Source organism: Corythoichthys intestinalis, chromosome 3, assembly GCF_030265065.1.
Source record: "Corythoichthys intestinalis isolate RoL2023-P3 chromosome 3, ASM3026506v1, whole genome shotgun sequence".
Classification (NCBI taxonomy): Eukaryota; Metazoa; Chordata; class Actinopteri; order Syngnathiformes; family Syngnathidae; genus Corythoichthys; species Corythoichthys intestinalis.
Window position 1 is genome coordinate 40266476 of NC_080397.1, and position 19979 is coordinate 40286454.

The 19979-nt window shown below is 42.6% G+C and overlaps 1 protein-coding gene across 2 annotated transcripts in view; it reads right to left on the bottom strand.

Moving 5' to 3' along the window:
- unc5db (unc-5 netrin receptor Db) overlaps nucleotides 1-19979 on the bottom strand; it is a 330197-nt gene that overhangs the window by 34145 nt on the left and 276073 nt on the right. For both annotated transcript variants that reach the window (XM_057831103.1, XM_057831101.1), the window contains one exon: nucleotides 11739-11888. In XM_057831103.1, the coding sequence (XP_057687086.1) occupies nucleotides 11739-11888 (150 nt within the window). The remainder of the gene's footprint in view (nucleotides 1-11738; nucleotides 11889-19979) is intronic.

A 19979-nucleotide genomic window follows, 5' to 3' on the forward strand; every position in this document is an offset into this window, starting at 1 on the left:
CTGGTGTTAATACTTTGTACAACCCCCTTTTGCCAACAAAACAAGGTCTGGGGACTGAGATGGCCATGGGAGGAGCTTGATTTTGTGTCTGGTGAACCATTTCTGTGTAGATTTGGCCATATGTTTAGGGTCATTGTCTTGCTGAAAGACCCAGTGACGACCCATCTTCAGCTTTCGGGCAGAGGGCAACAGATTTTGATTTAAAATGTCCTGGTATTTCAAAGCATTCATGATGCCATGCACCCTAAGAATGTTCCCAGGGCCTTTGGAAGCGAAACAGCCCCACAGCATCACTGACCCACCCCCATACTTCACAGGTGCTTTTCAGCATGTGCATCTTTCGTGGCACGCCAGACCCACTTACAGTGTTTGTTGCCAAAAAGCTCAATCTTGGTCTCACACAAAAATACACACGGTCCCAGGCTACAACTGGGACCGTGTGCTTTGGTCAGATGAGACCAAGATTGAGCTTTTTGGCAACAAACACTCTAAGTGGGTCTGGCGTGCCACGGAAGATGCGCATGCTGAAAAGCACCTCATACCCACTGTGAAGTATGGAGGTGGGTCAGTGATGCTGTGGGGCTGTTTCGCTTCCAAAGGCCCTGGGAACCTTGTTAGGGTGCATGGCATCATGAATGCTTTGAAATACCAGGTCATTTTAAATCAAAATCTGTTGCCCTCTGCCCGAAAGCTGAAGATGGGTCGTCACTGGGTCTTTCAGCAAGACAATGACCCTAAACATATGGCCAAATCTACACAGAAATGGTTCACCAGACACAAAATCAAGCTCCTCCCATGGCCATCTCAGTCCCCAGACCTTGTTTTGTTGGCAAAAGAGGGTTGTACAAAGTATTAACACCAGGGGTGCTAATAATTGTGACACACATTATTTAATGTCAAATACTTCTTTCTTAATGTGGGATTTTTTCCCCACTGAATGAACGCACTTGTATTGAAGGTTGGATTTTTCTCTTTTTTTCCATTAAGGTCCCATATTATTTGAATTAAAAAAAATATATATATATATTAGAAGCTAAAAAACATCTTTTTCAGGGGTGCCAATAATTATGGAGGGCACTGTATATTATGGTTGAGCGCCAAAAAATATGACTCATCAATCCACCCAAAAGCCCCACTCTATCATACACACAAACAAACATAAACTTGATACGGAAATACTGGCTGGATAATTTTTAAAACGTACCGCCGGTCAGCAGATGGAAAAAAAAGATGTTTCCCAGAGCAATATTGTACATTTCTGTCTAGTCTTATATTACCCCAGTATTAACCCAGTTGTATCATCACCCAAGTTTATTTTCATGCCCGCCGCCATACTAGGAACGGATGTGACAAAAAGTCCTTGTTGGGGTTCCCTCGTACCCACCAGTTGCTATTGTGTGATATGATGGATTGGTGTTATTGTCATATTTCCCCAATCAAAAGAACTTTCGGGATTAACAGATTAGATTGTTAGCGGCAGACAGACTCACCTCCCAACGAAACAGTTTCCTGACTCCGCCTCCTGCGGACCAAGAAGGACCAAATATGGCTGCACGCATGAGCTGTCACAGAATCTTGGACAGAAAATTTGGCGGAATTTTCTGAATTAACTAATCCAAAAAGTGTAATAAACACATAATTTTCATGATAAACCACAGTCGTTATGCGGATTGTCGTAAAGTGCGAATTTAAATAAGTGTTGAAAGATTAATCTATTTTTAGTTTTGGGAGAACCAGCACATCTCTTGTATGTCTTTGACCTCTTCTGGATTCCATTGCTGCCAAATCTGCATATTAATATGTGACCTGTCAGTCCTTTTGTTTTAAAAGTGGTGACCTTCCTTCCTGCTGAAGACCTGACCCTTGTGATTTTGATCTCGACTGCACGGCACAGCACAAATTAGAAAATAATACTGAGAGAGAGTTGGGGAGGAGGAGAGGTTCCATAAAGGTGAAAAGCTTGGATGCTCTTTAGCACTAAAAGCTGACTTGATGTATGCCACAATGCTTGGCTATTATTCTACACCTGCTCCACCAAAGCGAAGCGTGCCTGCTGTCCCGAGGCTCTCATAAATAAGGCTGTTGAGAAGGTGGATGACTTTGAAGCGCAGAGCTTTTGCCCTGCATTCACTGTAAAGTCAGGATACAGCTCAGCAGCGCTGAAAATTTCTTCCACAGGTTAAAAAAAAAAGTTATAAATAAAACATTTGTGGTCGACTGCAGCAGTCAGTCCTACTTATTACATATCACATGTTTCTGTTCTCGAAAAAAGGAACGGTGGGTAAGAGCAAAATTCGTAGTGGAGGAGTTTTGATAATCACATCCAGTCAATACCACAGCTGTGATGTCATAAGTAAAATTTTCATCCAATTTTGACTAGTTTTTGCAACATCCTGAAAGGCACAGCCCTGAGCAATCTAACATCTAAGAGACTAACATAAATAAATCTATATAGATAAAAAAATGTCCATGTTAAGTAGGAATTTCCATATTGGCTACAGTAAAGGTGTTTTAAATGCCATAAAAATATGCAGCTCTTCTTTATGTGGCCATGGTAAAACCGATTCGAAAAAAAATGCAAAGATGAGAGTTCAGTACATTATTGCTCTCAAATTCAAGTTAGGGCGTGCCTTGCTCATGGGCACATCAACAGAAGCCAGGACCCAGTGTAGGATTTCTCCACAAACAAATTGCAAAGATGTTAGTCATTTAATGGTCATTAGTTGTTTAAACACCCTGTCAATGTTGCCAAGTCTTTGTCTTGTACAGTTTTGCTTTCTTTTGATAGCATTGACTTTGATTACACTCAGGCCGAGGCAGCACAAACTAGCACCTACTGGGAAAATTGCAGATAAAAAGACAAGAGGGAGTGAGTATGTGTATAAAAGCAATTATAAATGTTCTTCTTGGTCAGACCTCTGTGGTGAAGGACTTATCTAAGACGTCTTTTTACATTTTGTAAACTACAACAAGCAAACAAGTACAGTGATCCCTCACTACTTCGCCCTTCAAAGTTTGCGCCCTCAGTCCATCGCGGATTTTTTTTTTCCCAACTAAAAATAAATAAATAAATACAGATGAGCTGTCCCGATCAGATCACGTAGTCTCACTCTTCGTTATGCAGCTTTTCTTCATCAGGCAGTGCACTGGAGTTGCTTATTAAAGTTAACGATGATTGACAGATGTTAAGGTTTGATCTTGCCACAGATGCTTGGAAGCCGAAACTTCAATGCGCTGCATGCGTCAACCATTGTTTAACTTGTTAGACAGTTGTTGTGGCAACTCATTGTCTGTAAGTGAGCAGCTTGAGCGGAGTCACTCAATGAAGCGTTTAATAAAGGCTAGCATTTTTGTATACTATTCTTCTTTAAAAATAATTCGTGTGGACAGGAAGACGGTTAAAACTTATAATTATTACATTTGAAGTGCCTAAAAAACATTAAAAAAAAATACATACATACATACATACAGTGGGGAGAACAAGTATTTGATACACTGACCATGGGAAAACCCATGGTCAGTGTATCAAATACTTGTTCTCCCCACTATATATACAGTGCCTTGCAAAAGTATTCGGCCCCCTCGCCACATTTCAGGCTTCAAACATAAAGATATAAAATTTTAATTTTTTGTCAAGAATCAGCAACAAGTGGGACACAATCGTGAAGTGGAACAAAATTTATTGGATAATTTAAACTTTTTTAACAAATAAAAAACTGAAAAGTGGGGCGTGCAATATTATTCGGCCCCCTTGCGTTAATACTTTGTAGCGCCACCTTTTGCTCCAATTACAGCTGCAAGTCGATTGGGGTATGTTTCTATCAGTTTTGCACATCGAGAGACTGACATTCTTGCCCATTCTTCCTTGCAAAACAGCTCGAGCTCAGTGAGGTTGGATGGAGAGTGTTTGTGAACAGCAGTCTTCAGCTCTTTCCACAGATTCTCGATTGGATTCAGGTCTGGACTTTGACTTGGCCATTCTAACACCTGGATACGTTTATTTTGAACCATTCCATTGTAGATTTGGCTTTATGTTTTGGATCATTGTCCTGTTGGAAGATAAATCTCCGTCCCAGTCTCAGGTCTTGTGCAGATACCAACAGGTTTTCTTCCAGAATGTTGCTGTATTTGGCTGCATCCATCTTCCCGTCAATTTTAACCATCTTCCCTGTCCCTGCTGAAGAAAAGCAGGCCCAAACCATGATGCTGCCACCACCATGTTTGATAGTGGGGATGGTGTGTTCAGGGTGATGAGCTGTGTTGCTTTTACGCCAAACATATCGTTTTGCATTGTGGCCAAAAAGTTCAATTTTGGTTTCATCTGACGGCCGGGTCTTGGTAGATTTGCAGTGGTCTGATGCTCCTGCCATTTCAATATGATGGCTTGCACAGTGCTCCTTGAGATGTTTAAAGCTTGGGAAATCTTTTTGTATCCAAACCCGGCTTTAAACTTCTCCACAACAGTATCTCGGACCTGCCTGGTGTGTTCCTTGGTTTTCATAATGCTCTCTGCACTTTAAACAGAACCCTGAGACTATCACAGAGCAGGTGCATTTATACGGAGACTTGATTACACACAGGTGGATTCTATTTATCATCATCGGTCATTTAGGACAACATTGGATCATTCAGAGATCCTCACTGAACTTCTGGAGTGAGTTTGCTGCACTGAAAGTAAAGGGGCCGAATAATATTGCACGCCCCACTTTTCAGTTTTTTATTTGTTAAAAAAGTTTAAATTATCCAATAAATGTTGTTCCACTTCACGATTGTGTCTTACTTGTTGTTGATTCTTGACAAAAAAATTACATTTCATATCTTTATGTTTGAAGCCTGAAATGTGGCGAAAGGTTGCAAGATTCAAGGGGGCCGAATACTTTTGCAAGGCACTGTACATACACACACATATATATATATACACACATATATACATACATATATATATTAGGGCAGTCAAAATTATCGCATTAACGCGCGGTAATTAATTTTTTAAATTAATCACGTTAAAATATTTGACGCAATCAACGCACATGTCCCGCTCAGACAGTATTCTGCCTTTTGGTAAGTTTTACAGCAAGGCTTTTTGTGCTGTCTAACAGCGAACTCTTGTGGTCGCTTTGCGACATGGTTTATTGCTTTCTTGCCAGTTCAATATGGCTGCATGACGTCTCAGGCTGACGCCTACGTCGTAATGTTGTGCTTATATGATCCTTGGACAAGATTTGTCCGTAAGTATGGTTGTTGTAAAGAATGTACATATTATGTTAGTAAGCGAAATGTTATATTTTTTGTATGAGACACTTTTTGTTTATGTTTAGTGAACCTGTATAGCGTGCTAAGCTAATGTTGTTGCTAATGCAATGCTTGTGTACTTTTTTTTGTAGTTTTACGACGGTCTAAAGAGGACAATGGTTTGAGGCCATTTTATTAATAAATCAGATGAAAAAGGAAGAAGTCTGATTATTAAGGCGTCGTTCACTAGCTGTCTAGCTTTGGAAAAAGTAGACGCTTCGGAGTGAGGACAGCATAGACAGATTTAAATGACAGTAGAGTGAAATGCCCACTACAGTCCTTATGTACCGTATGTTGAATGTATATATCCATTTTGTGTCTTATCTTTCCATTCCAACAATTTATTTTACAGAATATATATATATCCATCCATCCATCCATCCATCCATCCATTATCTTCCGCTTGTTCCGGTGCGGGTCGCGGGGGCAGCAGCTTTAACAGGGAAGCCCAGAGTTCCCTCTCCCCAGCCACTTCAACCAGCTCCTCTGGCGGGATCCCAAGGCGTTCCCAGGCCAGCCGAGAGACATAGTCTCTCCAGCGTGTCCTGGGTCGTCCCCGGGGCCTCCCGCCAGTGGGACATGCCCGGAACACCTCTCCAGGGAGGCGTCCGGGAGGCATCCGAACCAGATGCCCGAGCCACCTCAGCTGACTCCTCTCTACGCGGAGGAGTAGCGGCTCGACGCCGAGTCCCTCCCGGATGACCGAGCTTCTCACCCTATCTCTAAGGGAGAGCCCGGACACCCTGCGGAGGAAACTCATTTCGGCCGCTTGTATCCGGGATCTTGTTCTTTCGGTCACGACCCAAAGCTCGTGACCATAGGTGAGGGTAGGAACGTAGATCGACTGGTAAATCGAGAGCTTTGCCTTTTGGCTCAGCTCCTTCTTCAACACTACGGACCGGTGCAGAGTCCACATTACTGCAGACGCCGCACCGATTCGCCTGTCGATCTCCCGCTCCCTCCTACCGTCACTCGTGAACAAGACCCCAAGATACTTGAACTCCTCCACTTGGGGCAGGATCTCATCCCCGACCCGGAGAGGGCACTCCACCCTTTTCCGACTGAGGACCATGGTCTCGGATTTGGAGGTGCTGATCTTCATCCCAACCGCTTCACACTCAGCTGCGAACCGCTCCAGTGAGAGTTGGAGGTCACGGCTTGATGAAGCCAACAGCACTAAATCATCTGCAAAAAGCAGAGATTCAATGCTGAGGTCACCAAACCGAACCCCCTCAACGCTTCGGCTGCGCCTAGAAATTCTGTCCATAAAAATTATGAACAAAATCGGTGACAAAGGGCAGCCTTGGCGGAGTCCAACCCTCACTGGGAACGAATTCGACTTACTGTCGGCAATGCGGACCAAACTCTGACACCAGTCGTACAGGGTCCGAACAGCCCTTACCAAGGGGCTCGGTACCCCGTACTCCCGGAGCACCCCCCACAGGACTCCCCGAGGCACACGGTCGAACGCCTTCTCCAGATCCACAAAACACATGTAGACTGATCGGGCGAACTCCCATGCACCCTCGAGGACCCTGCCGAGGGTGTAGAGCTGGTCCACTGTTCCACGGCCGGGACGAAAACCACACTGCTCCTCCTGAATCCGAGATTCGACTTCTCGGCGGACTCTCCTCTCCAGCACCCCTGAATAGACTTTACCAGGGAGGCTGAGGAGTGTGATCCCTCTATAATTGGAACACACCCTCCGGTCCCCCTTCTTAAATAGGGGGACCACCACCCCGGTCTGCCAATCCAGAGGCACTGTTCCCGATGTCCACGCGATGTTGTAGAGACGTGTCAGCCACGACACCCCTACAACATCCAGAGCCTTCAGGAACTCCGGGTAGATCTCATCTACCCCCGGGGCCTTGCCACCGAGGAGCTTTCCAACCACCTCAGTGACTTCAACCCCAGAGATCGAAGAGCCCAACACGGAGTCCCCAGACTCTGCTTCCTCAAAGGAAGGTGTGTCGGTGGAATTGAGGAGGGCCCCGAAGTATTCTCCCCACCGACTCACGACGTCCCGAGTCGGGGTCAGCAGTACACCATCTTCACTATACACAGTGTTAATGGTGCACTGCTTTCCCCTCCTCAGGCGCCGGATGGTGGACCAGAATTTCCTCGAAGCCGTCCGGAAGTCGTTTTCCATGGCCTCGCCGAACTCCTCCCATGTCCGGGTTTTTGCCTCGGCGACCGCCGAAGCCGCTGTCCGCTTGGCCAGCCGGTACCTGTCAGCTGCCTCCGGAGTCCCCAAAGGCCAAAAAGGCCCGATAGGCCTCCTTCTTCAGCTTGACGGCATCCCTTACCGCTGGTGTCCACCAGCGGGTTCGGGGATTGCCGCCACGACAGGCACCAACCACCTTACGGCCACAGCTCTGATCGGCCGCCTCAACAATGGAGGTGCGGAACATGGCCCACTCGGACTCAATGTCCCCACCTCCCCCGGGACAAGGGAGAAGCTCTGCCGGAGGTGGATGTTGAAACTCTTTCTGACAGGGGATTCTGCCAGACGTTCCCAGCAGACCCTCACAATACGTTTGGGCCTGCCAGGTCTGGCCAGCATCTTCCCCCGCCATCGGAGCCAACACACCACCAGGTGGTGATCAGTTGACAGCTCCGCCCCTCTCTTCACCCGAGTGTCCAAAACATGCGGCCGCAAGTCCGATGACACGATTACGAAGTCGATCATCGAACTGCGGCCTAGGGTGTCCTGGTGCCAAGTGCACATATGGACACCCCTATGTTTGAACATGGTGTTCGTTATAGACAAACCGTGACGAGCACAGAAGTCCAATAACAGAACACCACTCGGGTTCTGATCGGGGGGGGGCCGTTCCTCCCAATCACGCCCCTCCAGGTCTCACTGTCATTGCCCACGTGAGCTTTGAAGTCCCCCAGTAGAACGAGGGAGTCCCCAGAGGGGGCGCTCTCTAGCACACCCTCCAAGGACTCCAAAAAGGGTGGGTATTCTGAACTGCTGTTTGGTGCATAAGCGCAAACAACAGTTAGAACCCGTCCCCCCACCCGAAGGCGGAGGGAGGCTACCCTCTCGTCCACCGGGGTAAACCCCAACGTACAGGCGCCAAGCCGGGGGGCAATAAGTATGCCCACACCTGCCCGGCGCCTCTCACCATGGGCAACTCCAGAGTGGAAGAGAGTCCAACCCATCTCGAGAGGATTGGTACCAGAACCCAAGCTGTGTGTGGAGGAGAGTCCGACTATATCTAGTCGGAACTTCTCTGCCTCACACACCAGCTCAGGCTCCTTCCCTGCCAGAGAGGTGACATTCCATGTCCCAAGAGTTAGCTTCAGCAGCTGGGGGTCGGACCACCAAGGCCCCCGCCTTTGGCTGCCGCCCAACTCCCTACGCACCCGACCCCTTTGGCCCCTCCCACAGGTGGTGAGCCCATGGGAAGGGGAACCCACGTTGCCTTTTCGGGCTGAGCCCGGCCGGGCCCCATGGGGACAGGCCCGGCCACCAGACGCTTGCCTTCGAGCCCCACCTCCAGGCCTGGCTCCAGAGGGGGGCCCCGGTAACCCGCGTCCGGGCAAGGGAAACTGGGGTTCATTAATGTTGCTCATCATAAGGGGTCTTTTTGAGCCATACTTTGTCTGGCCTCTCACCTAGGACCTGTTTGCCATGGGTGACCCTACCAGGGGCTTAAAGCCCCAGGCAACATAGCTCCTAGGATCATTGAGACACGCAAACCCCTCCACCACGATAAGGTGATAACTCACGGGGGGGAATATATATATATAATTTACAGAAAAATATGGCATATTTTAAAGATGGTTTGAATTGCGATTAATTGCGATTAATTACGATTAATTAATTTTTAAGCTGTAATTAACTCGAATAAAAATTTTAATCGTTTGACAGCCCTAATATATATATATATATATATATATATATATATATACATATATTTAAAAAAAATTTTTTTTTTTTAAATTATACTTTGGGAGTAAAAACAAAAAACAAAACAAAAAAAACATGTCTAATATGTATCTCTTTCCAATGCTAAATCTGAATAAATACATTGATAACACAAAAAAAAAAAAATGCGGGAGTGAGAGGGCGCTACTTTGCGGTTTTTCACTTATTGCAGGCAGGTTCTGGTCCTTGTTAATTGTGAAAAACAAGGGATACTGTATTTCTGCCACTTGACAATACATACTGAATTAGACGGTGCCTGATCGCCACAACCCAATGTTAGGATGATGCCAAAGCGCTGGTAATAAACCACAAAATAATGTTTCTAAGGGTAAATGGTGTTATACATGTATAGAGGCTTTCCACCTTTCAAGGCCCTCAAAGCGCTTTTCACTACATCGCCATCCACCAACTGGTGACACAGCACCAGGAGCAACGTGGGGTTCCGTATCTTGCTCAAGGATAATTTGACGATTTCATCAGGGTGGAGAATCAAACCCACAAACTCTGGGTTGGGGGACAGCTACCACTGTGCCACGTCACCCCCACCCCAGTGTATAATACACTACATCGCCATCGAAATGTGTGCATATGCAATAGTCACATCGCAAGACGTGCAATTGTTTTCTTTTTTTTGTTTTTTTTTAACATGTAAACTTTTGTTTTATTTCCTAAAGGCACCTAGTGTACAGATCCTGGATCCCTTTTATATACAATAAACCTGGATTAAACAGCATAATATAAATTAGGGAAGTCCCCGATCCTATCACATGATCGGAAATCAGGATGATCGCGCCATTTTTCAGAGGATCTGAATTGGGTGAAAAGGATCGGGTTTTTAACTCATTTGCTCCCAAAAACGTATAAATATGTTCTATTTTTAATTGCTTCAGTGTCCTAAAAACGTATTTATATGTCTTTTGCGTTTTTTTTTCACAATCGGCATCTTTTGGTTCCCTTGTATCTCAGATAGAATGCACAAAGCTCAAAACCCATTTTAAAGCAATAAAACTGGCCACTGGAGGGCAGTAGCGCATTTGGTAAGACCTGCAACCCTATTCAACGGCAACCAACGGCCAAGCCGCAAAGCCGGGGAGAGGGCGGAAGACGGCCGAATGAATGACAGGTGGCGGACGAACAAGCAGAACAACCGGTAGAACGCACGGGATGCCAGGCGCTGGACGACCGAGCAGAGCGACCGGGACCACTAGATGCCGTACAGTCCATGCTGCTCGCGAGCAGAGCCCGCAGAGACTCAAAAAAATGCATCTTTTGGAAACAGGCGGCGATGAGGGAAAAGTTTAACCCAGTGTCACGACCAACACAACATCATCTCTCAGTTAGTTATGTCTAAATAAATTGTTACTTTGCCATCAAAACCTCTTTGTCTTGTTGCTTCTGTTCTTTTGTAAAAAAAAAAAAAAAAAACATTATTCAGATGTTTAGGATGTAACTAAAGCAAAAAAATAGCTGTGTTAAAGTCAAAATTATGTCTGAAATGTATGCGTTCGCAAAAAGCTCAATTTCTCTGTTTTTTCATCAGAAATTGGAAAAATGCTCAAACTAAGCTATTTTCTAATGCGGATTTCTAAAGAATGGAAAAGGATATGAACTTACTTTTTTTCTGCTGAAAGAAGAGAGTCTATTCTTTCTTTTGGTGGGTTCCATGTTTATACAGCAATAGAACAGAATTTTCTGTGGGCCTTGCAAAATCAGTCAAAAGCCAGTAAAACGGCCAGGAGCGAAGGGCCTTGCTCCAGTGAAAGTGGCTGGTAGTGAATGAGTTAATTAAAAATATATATTCATGTTTTTTCTGCTTCATGCTCATACAGAGCTACGTTGTCTCACCTTCCCTAATGCTAGGCAGTGCACCCAAACTGTTTTTTTTGGGGGGTCACCAGTGCAGCTGGTGTTTGGTACTTAACATTAACGATGAGTGACAGATTTGTAGCTTTGATCTGGCCTGAGAAGCCTCGGTAGCTCTACGATCAAAGGAAAAAATGTGTTAATCATCATTAAACTTGCAGCCCAGTCCGAACCAGCCCAACTCATTCATTGTGTAAGTGAGAGGCTGTTCTCGGCAGCGCGAGCGTCAAAGGTTTTGTGCTGGTGCGCCTTTAGAAAAAAGTAAGGTGCAACCAGTGTAACCAATGCAAAAAGTAAGGGTGGAGCCATGGCAATATACTGTATACCGTCTATACTGTCTAATATTGTTCAGGCCTATCCCAAGCAGAGCTTATCTGGTGAAAATTCTTCCAGTTTTAGTATCGCAATATAATATCGAAATGTATCGCAACCCCCCTCCCCCACCCCAAAAAAAAAAAAAAAAAAAAAAAAAAAAAATCGCAATAATATTTTTTTCCAATTTCGTTCAGGCCGGCACCACAGTACTACAGTATGTCGAAGATGTAGAAGAAGACTACATGAAAGGGAACAAGCCACTCACTAAGCACTTTTATAAACACTAATTAGCCATTATAGGTACAACAACTCTGGTTATGCTGATTATTACCTGACAGGTGGTAAAGGGCTTGATGCTCCATAGGAACTGGGGCACATCTTGGATAGACACCTGTAGGCTAAAGGTGTTCGCTCGAAAAGGCAACATCTTTGGCTCCTCGAGGAGCTGACCCCCTCTACTCTTCTCTGCTGCCACCACTCCCTGTGGGAAAAATAGAAGGGGAGAGTAAAATGAAAAATGTAACTGCAAACGGTATAAATAAGAGGATCGCAGGAAATGCCGGAGATATTTGCATAACAAGACAGACACCTGTTGCAACCCTTTTTCTCGACCCTAAATCTAAATGTTAAAATATTTGTGAAGAAGCGAATGACATGTCTCCACTTTAATAAATCATCCACCTGTGCTTCCATTAGCATCACATTTACAAGATTCCACATGGCAGAATGAAGCTTGTAGATGCTTTTAAAACATTTGTGTGTGTGTGTGTGTGTGTGTCAGTGATAAACATCTTTCTCCCAAATTGAATTTGTGATGATGAAAGAGCACTCTTGTTGTTGCTTGCAGGTGATTGTTTGTCATCACTGTTGAGTGCCCCAGTGGGATAGTATCACGTCTGGCCTGTCTCTCTTAGTGCATCTTAATCATTCCAAGTGTAACTGATTTAAGGTCACTCGAATTGAGAGTTACAGATGCACGATGGGATATCCAAGTGTACTTATTTGATTTAAATAATGTGCTTGGCCAAATTGCATATATTTAATTTTACTGTGCATGAAAACAATAGTTGACAAATTTGAAACAGAAGAGTGTCTGGGAGCAAACTGGGAGATAGGTGGTCTATCATGTGTATCTGGATTTAAGATTTCTCATTGTTCATTTTCCACGTTATTTCTTATAAAGTATGTTGTATACTTTAATGTGTGATGATTTATTGGAACATATCTAACACGGACAAGGTGACAAGATTGAAATATAGAGTTTACTGTCCCTGATCAGCTCTTTGGAATGTCCCTTGACTACTACAATGTTGATCACTTTGATTATTCTATTTTTCATGGCAGCACAAACAATAGAAACAGTAAGCAAGGCTTTAATTCTCCTTAGACAGTACATTGATAAACTAGGAATGTGTCCCCAGTTTATTGACTACTACAAATGTTAAATGTTTAATCTCATTGGTATACAATTATTGGAGAAAAAGGTTGCCAATAGTATATTTTCAGAAAATGATTGCTTGACTATTGGTGCCATTTTGTTGAATGTGTACCACTGCACCCGAATCATCAGGTTCTACTGGATATATTCCAAAGCAGTCCTGTTGATAACCATAACTCAAAATGTGTTGGTTCGATTCCACAAGAATATTTACGAGGAAGTTAAGCAGTCTGGTCCAATCACTGATTGGGTATTTTTAAATCATTAAAGAAAAGTATAACTGACCTGTTATTTCATATACAATGTCACACAAGACAAAAAAATTAGTGTGACACAGTTAGTTTTACAAAACATGGTTTCACAAATGTTCTCTGAGAACAAATTATACATACAACCCCTAGCAAAAAGTAGGAAATCACCTGTCTCGGACGAGCACGCACTCAGACATTTTATTATGTAGAACAAACTCGGATAAAAAGCTTGAAAAGATAATGAATTACTTCAAAAGTGCAACTCTTTAGCATTCAGAAAAACTAAAAGAAATGAATAAAATACATGTGGTCGTCAGTAAATGTTACTTTTATTGAGCAAGTGCAGGGAAATAAATATCAAATCACTCCATTCTGAAGAAAAATATATGGAATCATGAGAAACTAACAAAGAAATAACTATCAAAACACATCTCTAGTATTTAGTTGCACCACCTCTGGCTTTTATGACAGCTTACAGTCTCTGAGGCATGGACTTGATGAGTGACAAACAGTATTCTTCATCAATTTGGTGCCAACTCTCTTTTATTACAGTTGCCAGATCATTCTTGCAGGTCGGAGCCTTGCTGTGGACCATTATTATTATTTTTTTTTCCGATTTTCACCACAGGTTTTCAATAGGGGTTGATATCTGAGCTATTTGCAGGCCATGACATTGACTGGATGAGTCTTTTTCCAAGGAATGCTTTAACAGTTTTAGCTCTGTGGCATGATGCATTGTTATCTTGGAAAATGACAAACATTTTAAATTGAAGGGATAAGAAAGCTGTTTATAATTTCAATGTAAACTTGTGCATTTATTGAAGATTTAACCACAGCCACCTCCCCAGTCCCTTTGCCTGACATGCAGCCCCATATCATCAAGGACTGAGGGAATTTTGCTGTTTTCTTCAGGCAGTCATTTTTGTAAATCTCACTGGAAAGGCACCAAACAAAAGTTCCAGCATCATCACCTTGTCCAAAGCAGATTCTTGACTCATCACTGAAAATAACCTTGAAGGGAAAAGGTACCGTTCTTGCACTCACCATATAACTGTTTGCATTAGTCTAACGCATTCACTTAACTATAGTTTAGGCAGACTTCACTCAGTGGCCTTGACACAGTAAAGTTAATCACCTTATCAGGGCTCCTGAGGGGGAAATGGAAAAATGGTACCGTTTCTCGTAGGTACCGTCTAATTGTTTGGATTATTCGAACACACGGAATACAATTAATCAGGGAATAGTACTATTTCTCATATTTACTGTGGAACTGTACTGCTCTGACACACCTAGTGTAGAATAGATAGCACAGTGTTTAATGAAAAGAAGCAGAATAAATACACAACGCCATCTTATCATAGAAGCCCAACGTGTGCGTCACGAGCAAGTTTGACGCACCAAAACTTGCAAATCAGTTCTGCAAGGACAAAACGCTCTTTGTCCGACAACAAGTAGAGCCAGCCCGGATAACAAAGTTGATAGCAGGCGCTTGGGACGTCAAGACCAGCGTCGGTCGCTGTGGCAACCACGTCCCGTCCACGGACGAATCTAACCGCCTAAAACCGGCCACAGAGGGATGGTCCCGGGACAACACGCAACCACACCTTCGACCCGACCTTCGACACCACGGACCTAAAAACACTGGACACTGAGATAACACAGATTTGCTGCTCGGAAACATTTTCTATGTAGCCTTGCTTTGGATCCAGAATGGTCCCTCTGTCGTCTGTTTTTGCCTTGTTTTTGACCATTGTCGACGAATAAAATGTCAACCTGTTTTCGGTGAGTCTTCTTCAAACTTTTGAAACATGGAGTCAGTACAAAGGGTTAAAATAAGAAGAGAACGCGCAGAGTTTTGTTTCCTCCTGGTTTGGCTCGCGGGGGCGGTAAACAGTGGAGCACCAGTTCCGTTTGGCTGCCGCCGTTTCCGTGCAGCTTTGGCTGGGGGGAATAAATTCCAACAACCTTCATCCAGTCATTCACAGTCCATGATTGCCTCTCCTTAGCCCATTGCAGTTTTGTTCTTTTCTGTATAAGTACCAAGGATGGTTTCCTTTTTAGCTTTCCTGTATGAAAATCCCATTTCCTTTAGGGGATTTTGCACAGTTCTGTCATATACCTTGATTCCAGCTTCCTCCCATTTCTTCTGTCTTCAAGACATATGGCCTTTAGTTGTTTGTCATGACGTTTGGATGTCTTCCTCGGTCTACCAGTACGCTTAAATTTAACAAACTTGCCATGCTGTTTGTACTTGGTCCAGATTTTTGATACATCTGACTGAACAGCCCACATCTTTGGCAACCTTACGTGTAGCATACCTTCTTCAAGAAGTTTGATAATCCTCTCCTTGGTCTCAAGAGACATACAGTATCTCTTGTTGGAGCCATGATTCTTGTGAATCCACTTGGTCCAGCAGCCCTCCAAGGTGTGATAACTACACTGTTTTTAACTGCTAACTAACGAGCAGATCGAATCTGAGGCAGGGCCCCAATTAAGGAAAGGAAATTGACTACTCAAAATGGAGTGATTCCATATTTTTTTCTTCAGAATTGAGTGATTCTATATTTCCCTGCACTTGCTCTATAAAAGTAACATTTACTGACCACCACAGTGTTTTTTTCTGAATGCCAAGGAGTTGCACTTTTGAATTAGTTCATTATTTTTTTCAAGCTTTTTATCTGAGTTTGTTCTACATAATAAAATGTCTGAGTGAGTGCTCGTCCGAGACTGGTGATTCCATACTTTTTGCTAGGGGTTGTACATTAACTTAAAAAAAATATATAAATAAATAAATAAATTTTGTTCAATAAAAAATCAAGCTGTCCTTTGTCTCGTAATTGGGCATCTGTATCCAACAGCATTCCGCATTTTTTCCTGACTAATACTGTATGACAGAAATCTCACTTTCCAAAGAGGGTGTACTAAATTCGGATGTGTTCCTCTGTTCATCACAGATTTACAGAAACCCTCTATATAGGTGTTTATGTTAAATGGAGCTTTATGCAGTACCTGAAAAAAATGTGTGATTAGTGAAGCTGGGGAAATCACACAACAGAGATCTGGTGTTATAGCAGACAAGACCTACTGTGCACACGTCTGGCAGCTGCTTGAAAGGCATGAACCAAATTTGGAAAGCCAGCTGCTGCTGATGGTTGTTACATGACAGGATGGTGGTCGCATATGAGACAAAGTCACAATTGTGAGCGCTCCAATTTAGCCAGGTCTCTTCAGAGATCACAATGATTTCCCAGATGTTCACTTATGGGATCTTAATGCTTAAAACCCCTCTAATCTGGTTGTCGAAAGACAAATCAACTCAAACATGATAACAAAAGCGTATCGATTAACATTTGAGTGGCACTGATTATAGTAGCACTTCGTCTCGGGTCAAATACACCTTGTCGCTACACAATAAGTGGAACAATATTTTTTCGCTGTTTTCAATTTCTACTCAGCAGGAAATCTAAGACATACTCATTATCAAACACTGTCTAAATTCAGCAGTATATGAGGTACATTGGAAAATTTTGGGATCAGATCTGCGGTTGTTGTTATTGTTACATTTACTTGAGTAACTTTTTGAGAAAAACATACTTCTTAGAGTAGTTTTACCACAGAATAGTTTTTACTTTTACATGAGTAGATTTGTGAAGAAGAAACACTACGTATATTCGGCTACTTTGGACTACACTAGTCGTTCCATTTTTCCTCTTTATTCTACATATTGACTTCATTTTTTACCAGAGATGCCAACAGTAGCGCTACCAGTTTCACCAACGAGATGCCGCAACAATATACACATGACTCCATTATACCATTCAGGTGTACCAATGTTTTTTTCTCCACTAGAGGGCAATCATGCTCTTTATACGGGTAATGCGTCATAATGTTCTGGTCTAAATTTAAATGATTTTTGTGTCATCTTTTTAGCATAATATGGTTGTGTTATTTGCTCACCTGCTCAGCAGGGATACTCAACCATCGGGCCGAGGACCGGCACCAGTCCATGATAATAATCGATAAATTTCTTAATGATGCAATCTGGCCTGTGCCTATTGACTAATCCAAGTAGAGATTTGTGTACGTCGCCCTCTAGTGGTTGACCGCCATTACTGGGGTGTTTGCATACCTGTAGCATCCCAGTGTCAGTCAATGTAAACAGTAACGTTAGCTATTGTTTGCCGTGTGCTTCTGACGGCGACGTCTTTGGACAGCTTTTTTACGGGGGAAAGGACACCTGCTGAGCCAGAAGAGTGGCAAACCGTATTGCTAATGCCAAGAAATCTTTCACAATTAGAGAGGAACTCAGTATTGCTGCGACCGAGGATATTTGCTGTCAAGTTTTAGGAGAGGTCGTTGTTAAAAAAAGATTGCTTTGGTGTATGGTGACTTCATTTATCCTGCACTTAATGTTTGTTTTTAGCTCCGTCGTGTTATTTTAAATATTTACTGTCATTTTCTGCCACACATTGCCGGTTTGTGGAAAAAAAGGCCAAAATCACACCGGTCTGTGGTGCAAAAAAGGTTGGGGACTACTGGGCAATAGAACAGCATAATAATAACAGTTTATATAGATGAAGTTGTGCTGAGAAAAAAAAATATAATTATTAAAAAAAAAAAAAAAACAGTTATTCACAATGTTACGGTTGAGTGTTCTTTTCAACAAATAGTTTTTTTTTACTTACTTGAGTAAATATTTGGATGACTACTTTTACTTTTACTATTACTTGAGTAAAACTATTTAGAAGTAACCCCACTCTTACTTAAGTACAATTTTTGGCGAGTTTACCCATCTCTGACCAGATGACTGGAAAAGCTACTGACAGTCTTATATATGGAAAAGAAGAGAATGAAAATCGCTGGTTGATGGAAAATATAGATTCTAATGTATAAACACACAGTCATAATTTTTTCGTTGCTAATTATCTATTAAATCTATCAGGATATGGTTTGCTGCAAACCGTTTAACAGAGATTCTCGGCTTCCTCAAGGTTTTACCACTCAGTGGAACTTGCTTCAGCTAGGAAGAGAAATCTGGATACTCATTTGTTTACAAAACAATGATTTTGGTGTTTATTTTGTGCATACAATACCTCAGCTGGCACATAGCATGGAGTGAATAAGAGAGGGTTAAAGACTTTTGTGTAGATTTGATATGCAGGGGAAATGAGTTTGTTTTGACAGGGTTCTGGCCCCCACCTGGCCTCTCACATACAGTTGCTGGCCATAGAGCAGGGAATCAATTCTAAAATTTTGTCATAATAATAGGGGCTTTAGACTTTACATTCATAAGGATAAATTTTATAAAGAATTATTTTGTTTAATACCAACTATAAAAAGTGCATACATTATAGTGTTACAACATTTTGGTCATTGTATTACAACAGGAAAAACAACAGTCTGTCATTATATTTTAGGAAAATGACAGGGCTCCAGACTAACATTTTTTTACTAGAAGCAAAGTGTCCCCTAACTTAAAATTTTAGGGATGCAAGCAGAAGATTCAGGGGCGCACACTGTAAATCCACATGCAAAGTTTTCCTCTAATTTTCACTGTTTAACCGATAAATACATTCATAATAAATGCATAAAACTGCAAACTTATAAATCTAATTTTTTTCTCTATAAGTTTTGACATCAACTAATATACTACTTCGAAATTGCGTGAATATGGAAATTTTGTTCTGTTTCTTTCGCCGTCACCTGGCATTACAACCAATCAGTGTCGGCTTTATTGATCGACAAATCACCTGCGAGTACACTGGTCAACCTGGAAATTCACATCCACACGCCACACTTTGTCAACATGGAGAAGCGTATCATTTAGCAGTGTGCGACAGCACATACTTTATGAAACCTCTCAGCATGATTTTCAGGACATAAATAAAAAAGCAGCAATATGGAATGTTATTAGTGGGCAGAATCTTTTTCATAAAATGCCCTCCAAATTCATTGTTAATCAGAGAAGAGGGATGACGCACAGGCATAGGGCTGTGTGTGCCGCTGTAGTCGCAACCAGGGGTGAAAGTGGCTAGAATTTCTTGCCGGAACTCCCTAACATAAAGTTCGGCACAGAGTCCTTTTTTTTTTGGGGGGGGGGGGATCTTAAACCTCATAAAACCACCAAAATGCAAGAACTTTTGGCACAGTTATAAATATAACACACAATAAAACACAACAGGTTTCACAGTGGTTAGCACGTTCCCCTCACAGTTCTGATATCAAGGGTGCAATCCCGGGCTCGGGCCTTCCAGTGTGGAGTTTGCACGTTCTCACCATGCCTGCGTTGGTTTTCTCCTAGTGTGTGTGAAAGCAGGGCTATAAACAGGGCAAGCTGGAAATGGCTAAATTTAACTGAAAACATAACGAAATTAAAATTTTAATCATTACGTTCGGGTCGGGCCGGGGTTCTCGCTAAATTTTTAAAATAAACATATATTTATATACGTATACCAAAACGATGTATGGATGTTAAACAAAGGAATACTTGTTAATAAATAAATAATTTGGATAAAAAACACAAGGCGCTGTATGGTCATTGCAGAGCCAGAGCGTGCCATGTACCCTCTTTTTACTCTTTCTCTTCTGCGATGCAAAACCGCATCTGTTTATTTACATTCAACAAACTTTTCCAGCGTTATTTCGTTGTGTAAATGCATTTAATATGATCCTAAAAATATGTAGACTATATAAACATTAGGAAAAGTTGCGGTTTTTTTCTGCCAACTGAGAATTTGTTACAAAAGACAGGCTTTAATGCATAAGCATTGTCACCAAATGTGATCACGCAAAATGCAACCAGTCGGTTTTTCCAAGCAGCGAGCAGTGATCTGTCCAGGTCTGACTGGAGCATCCCTTCCTTCTCCTCCTCACAAATAATACA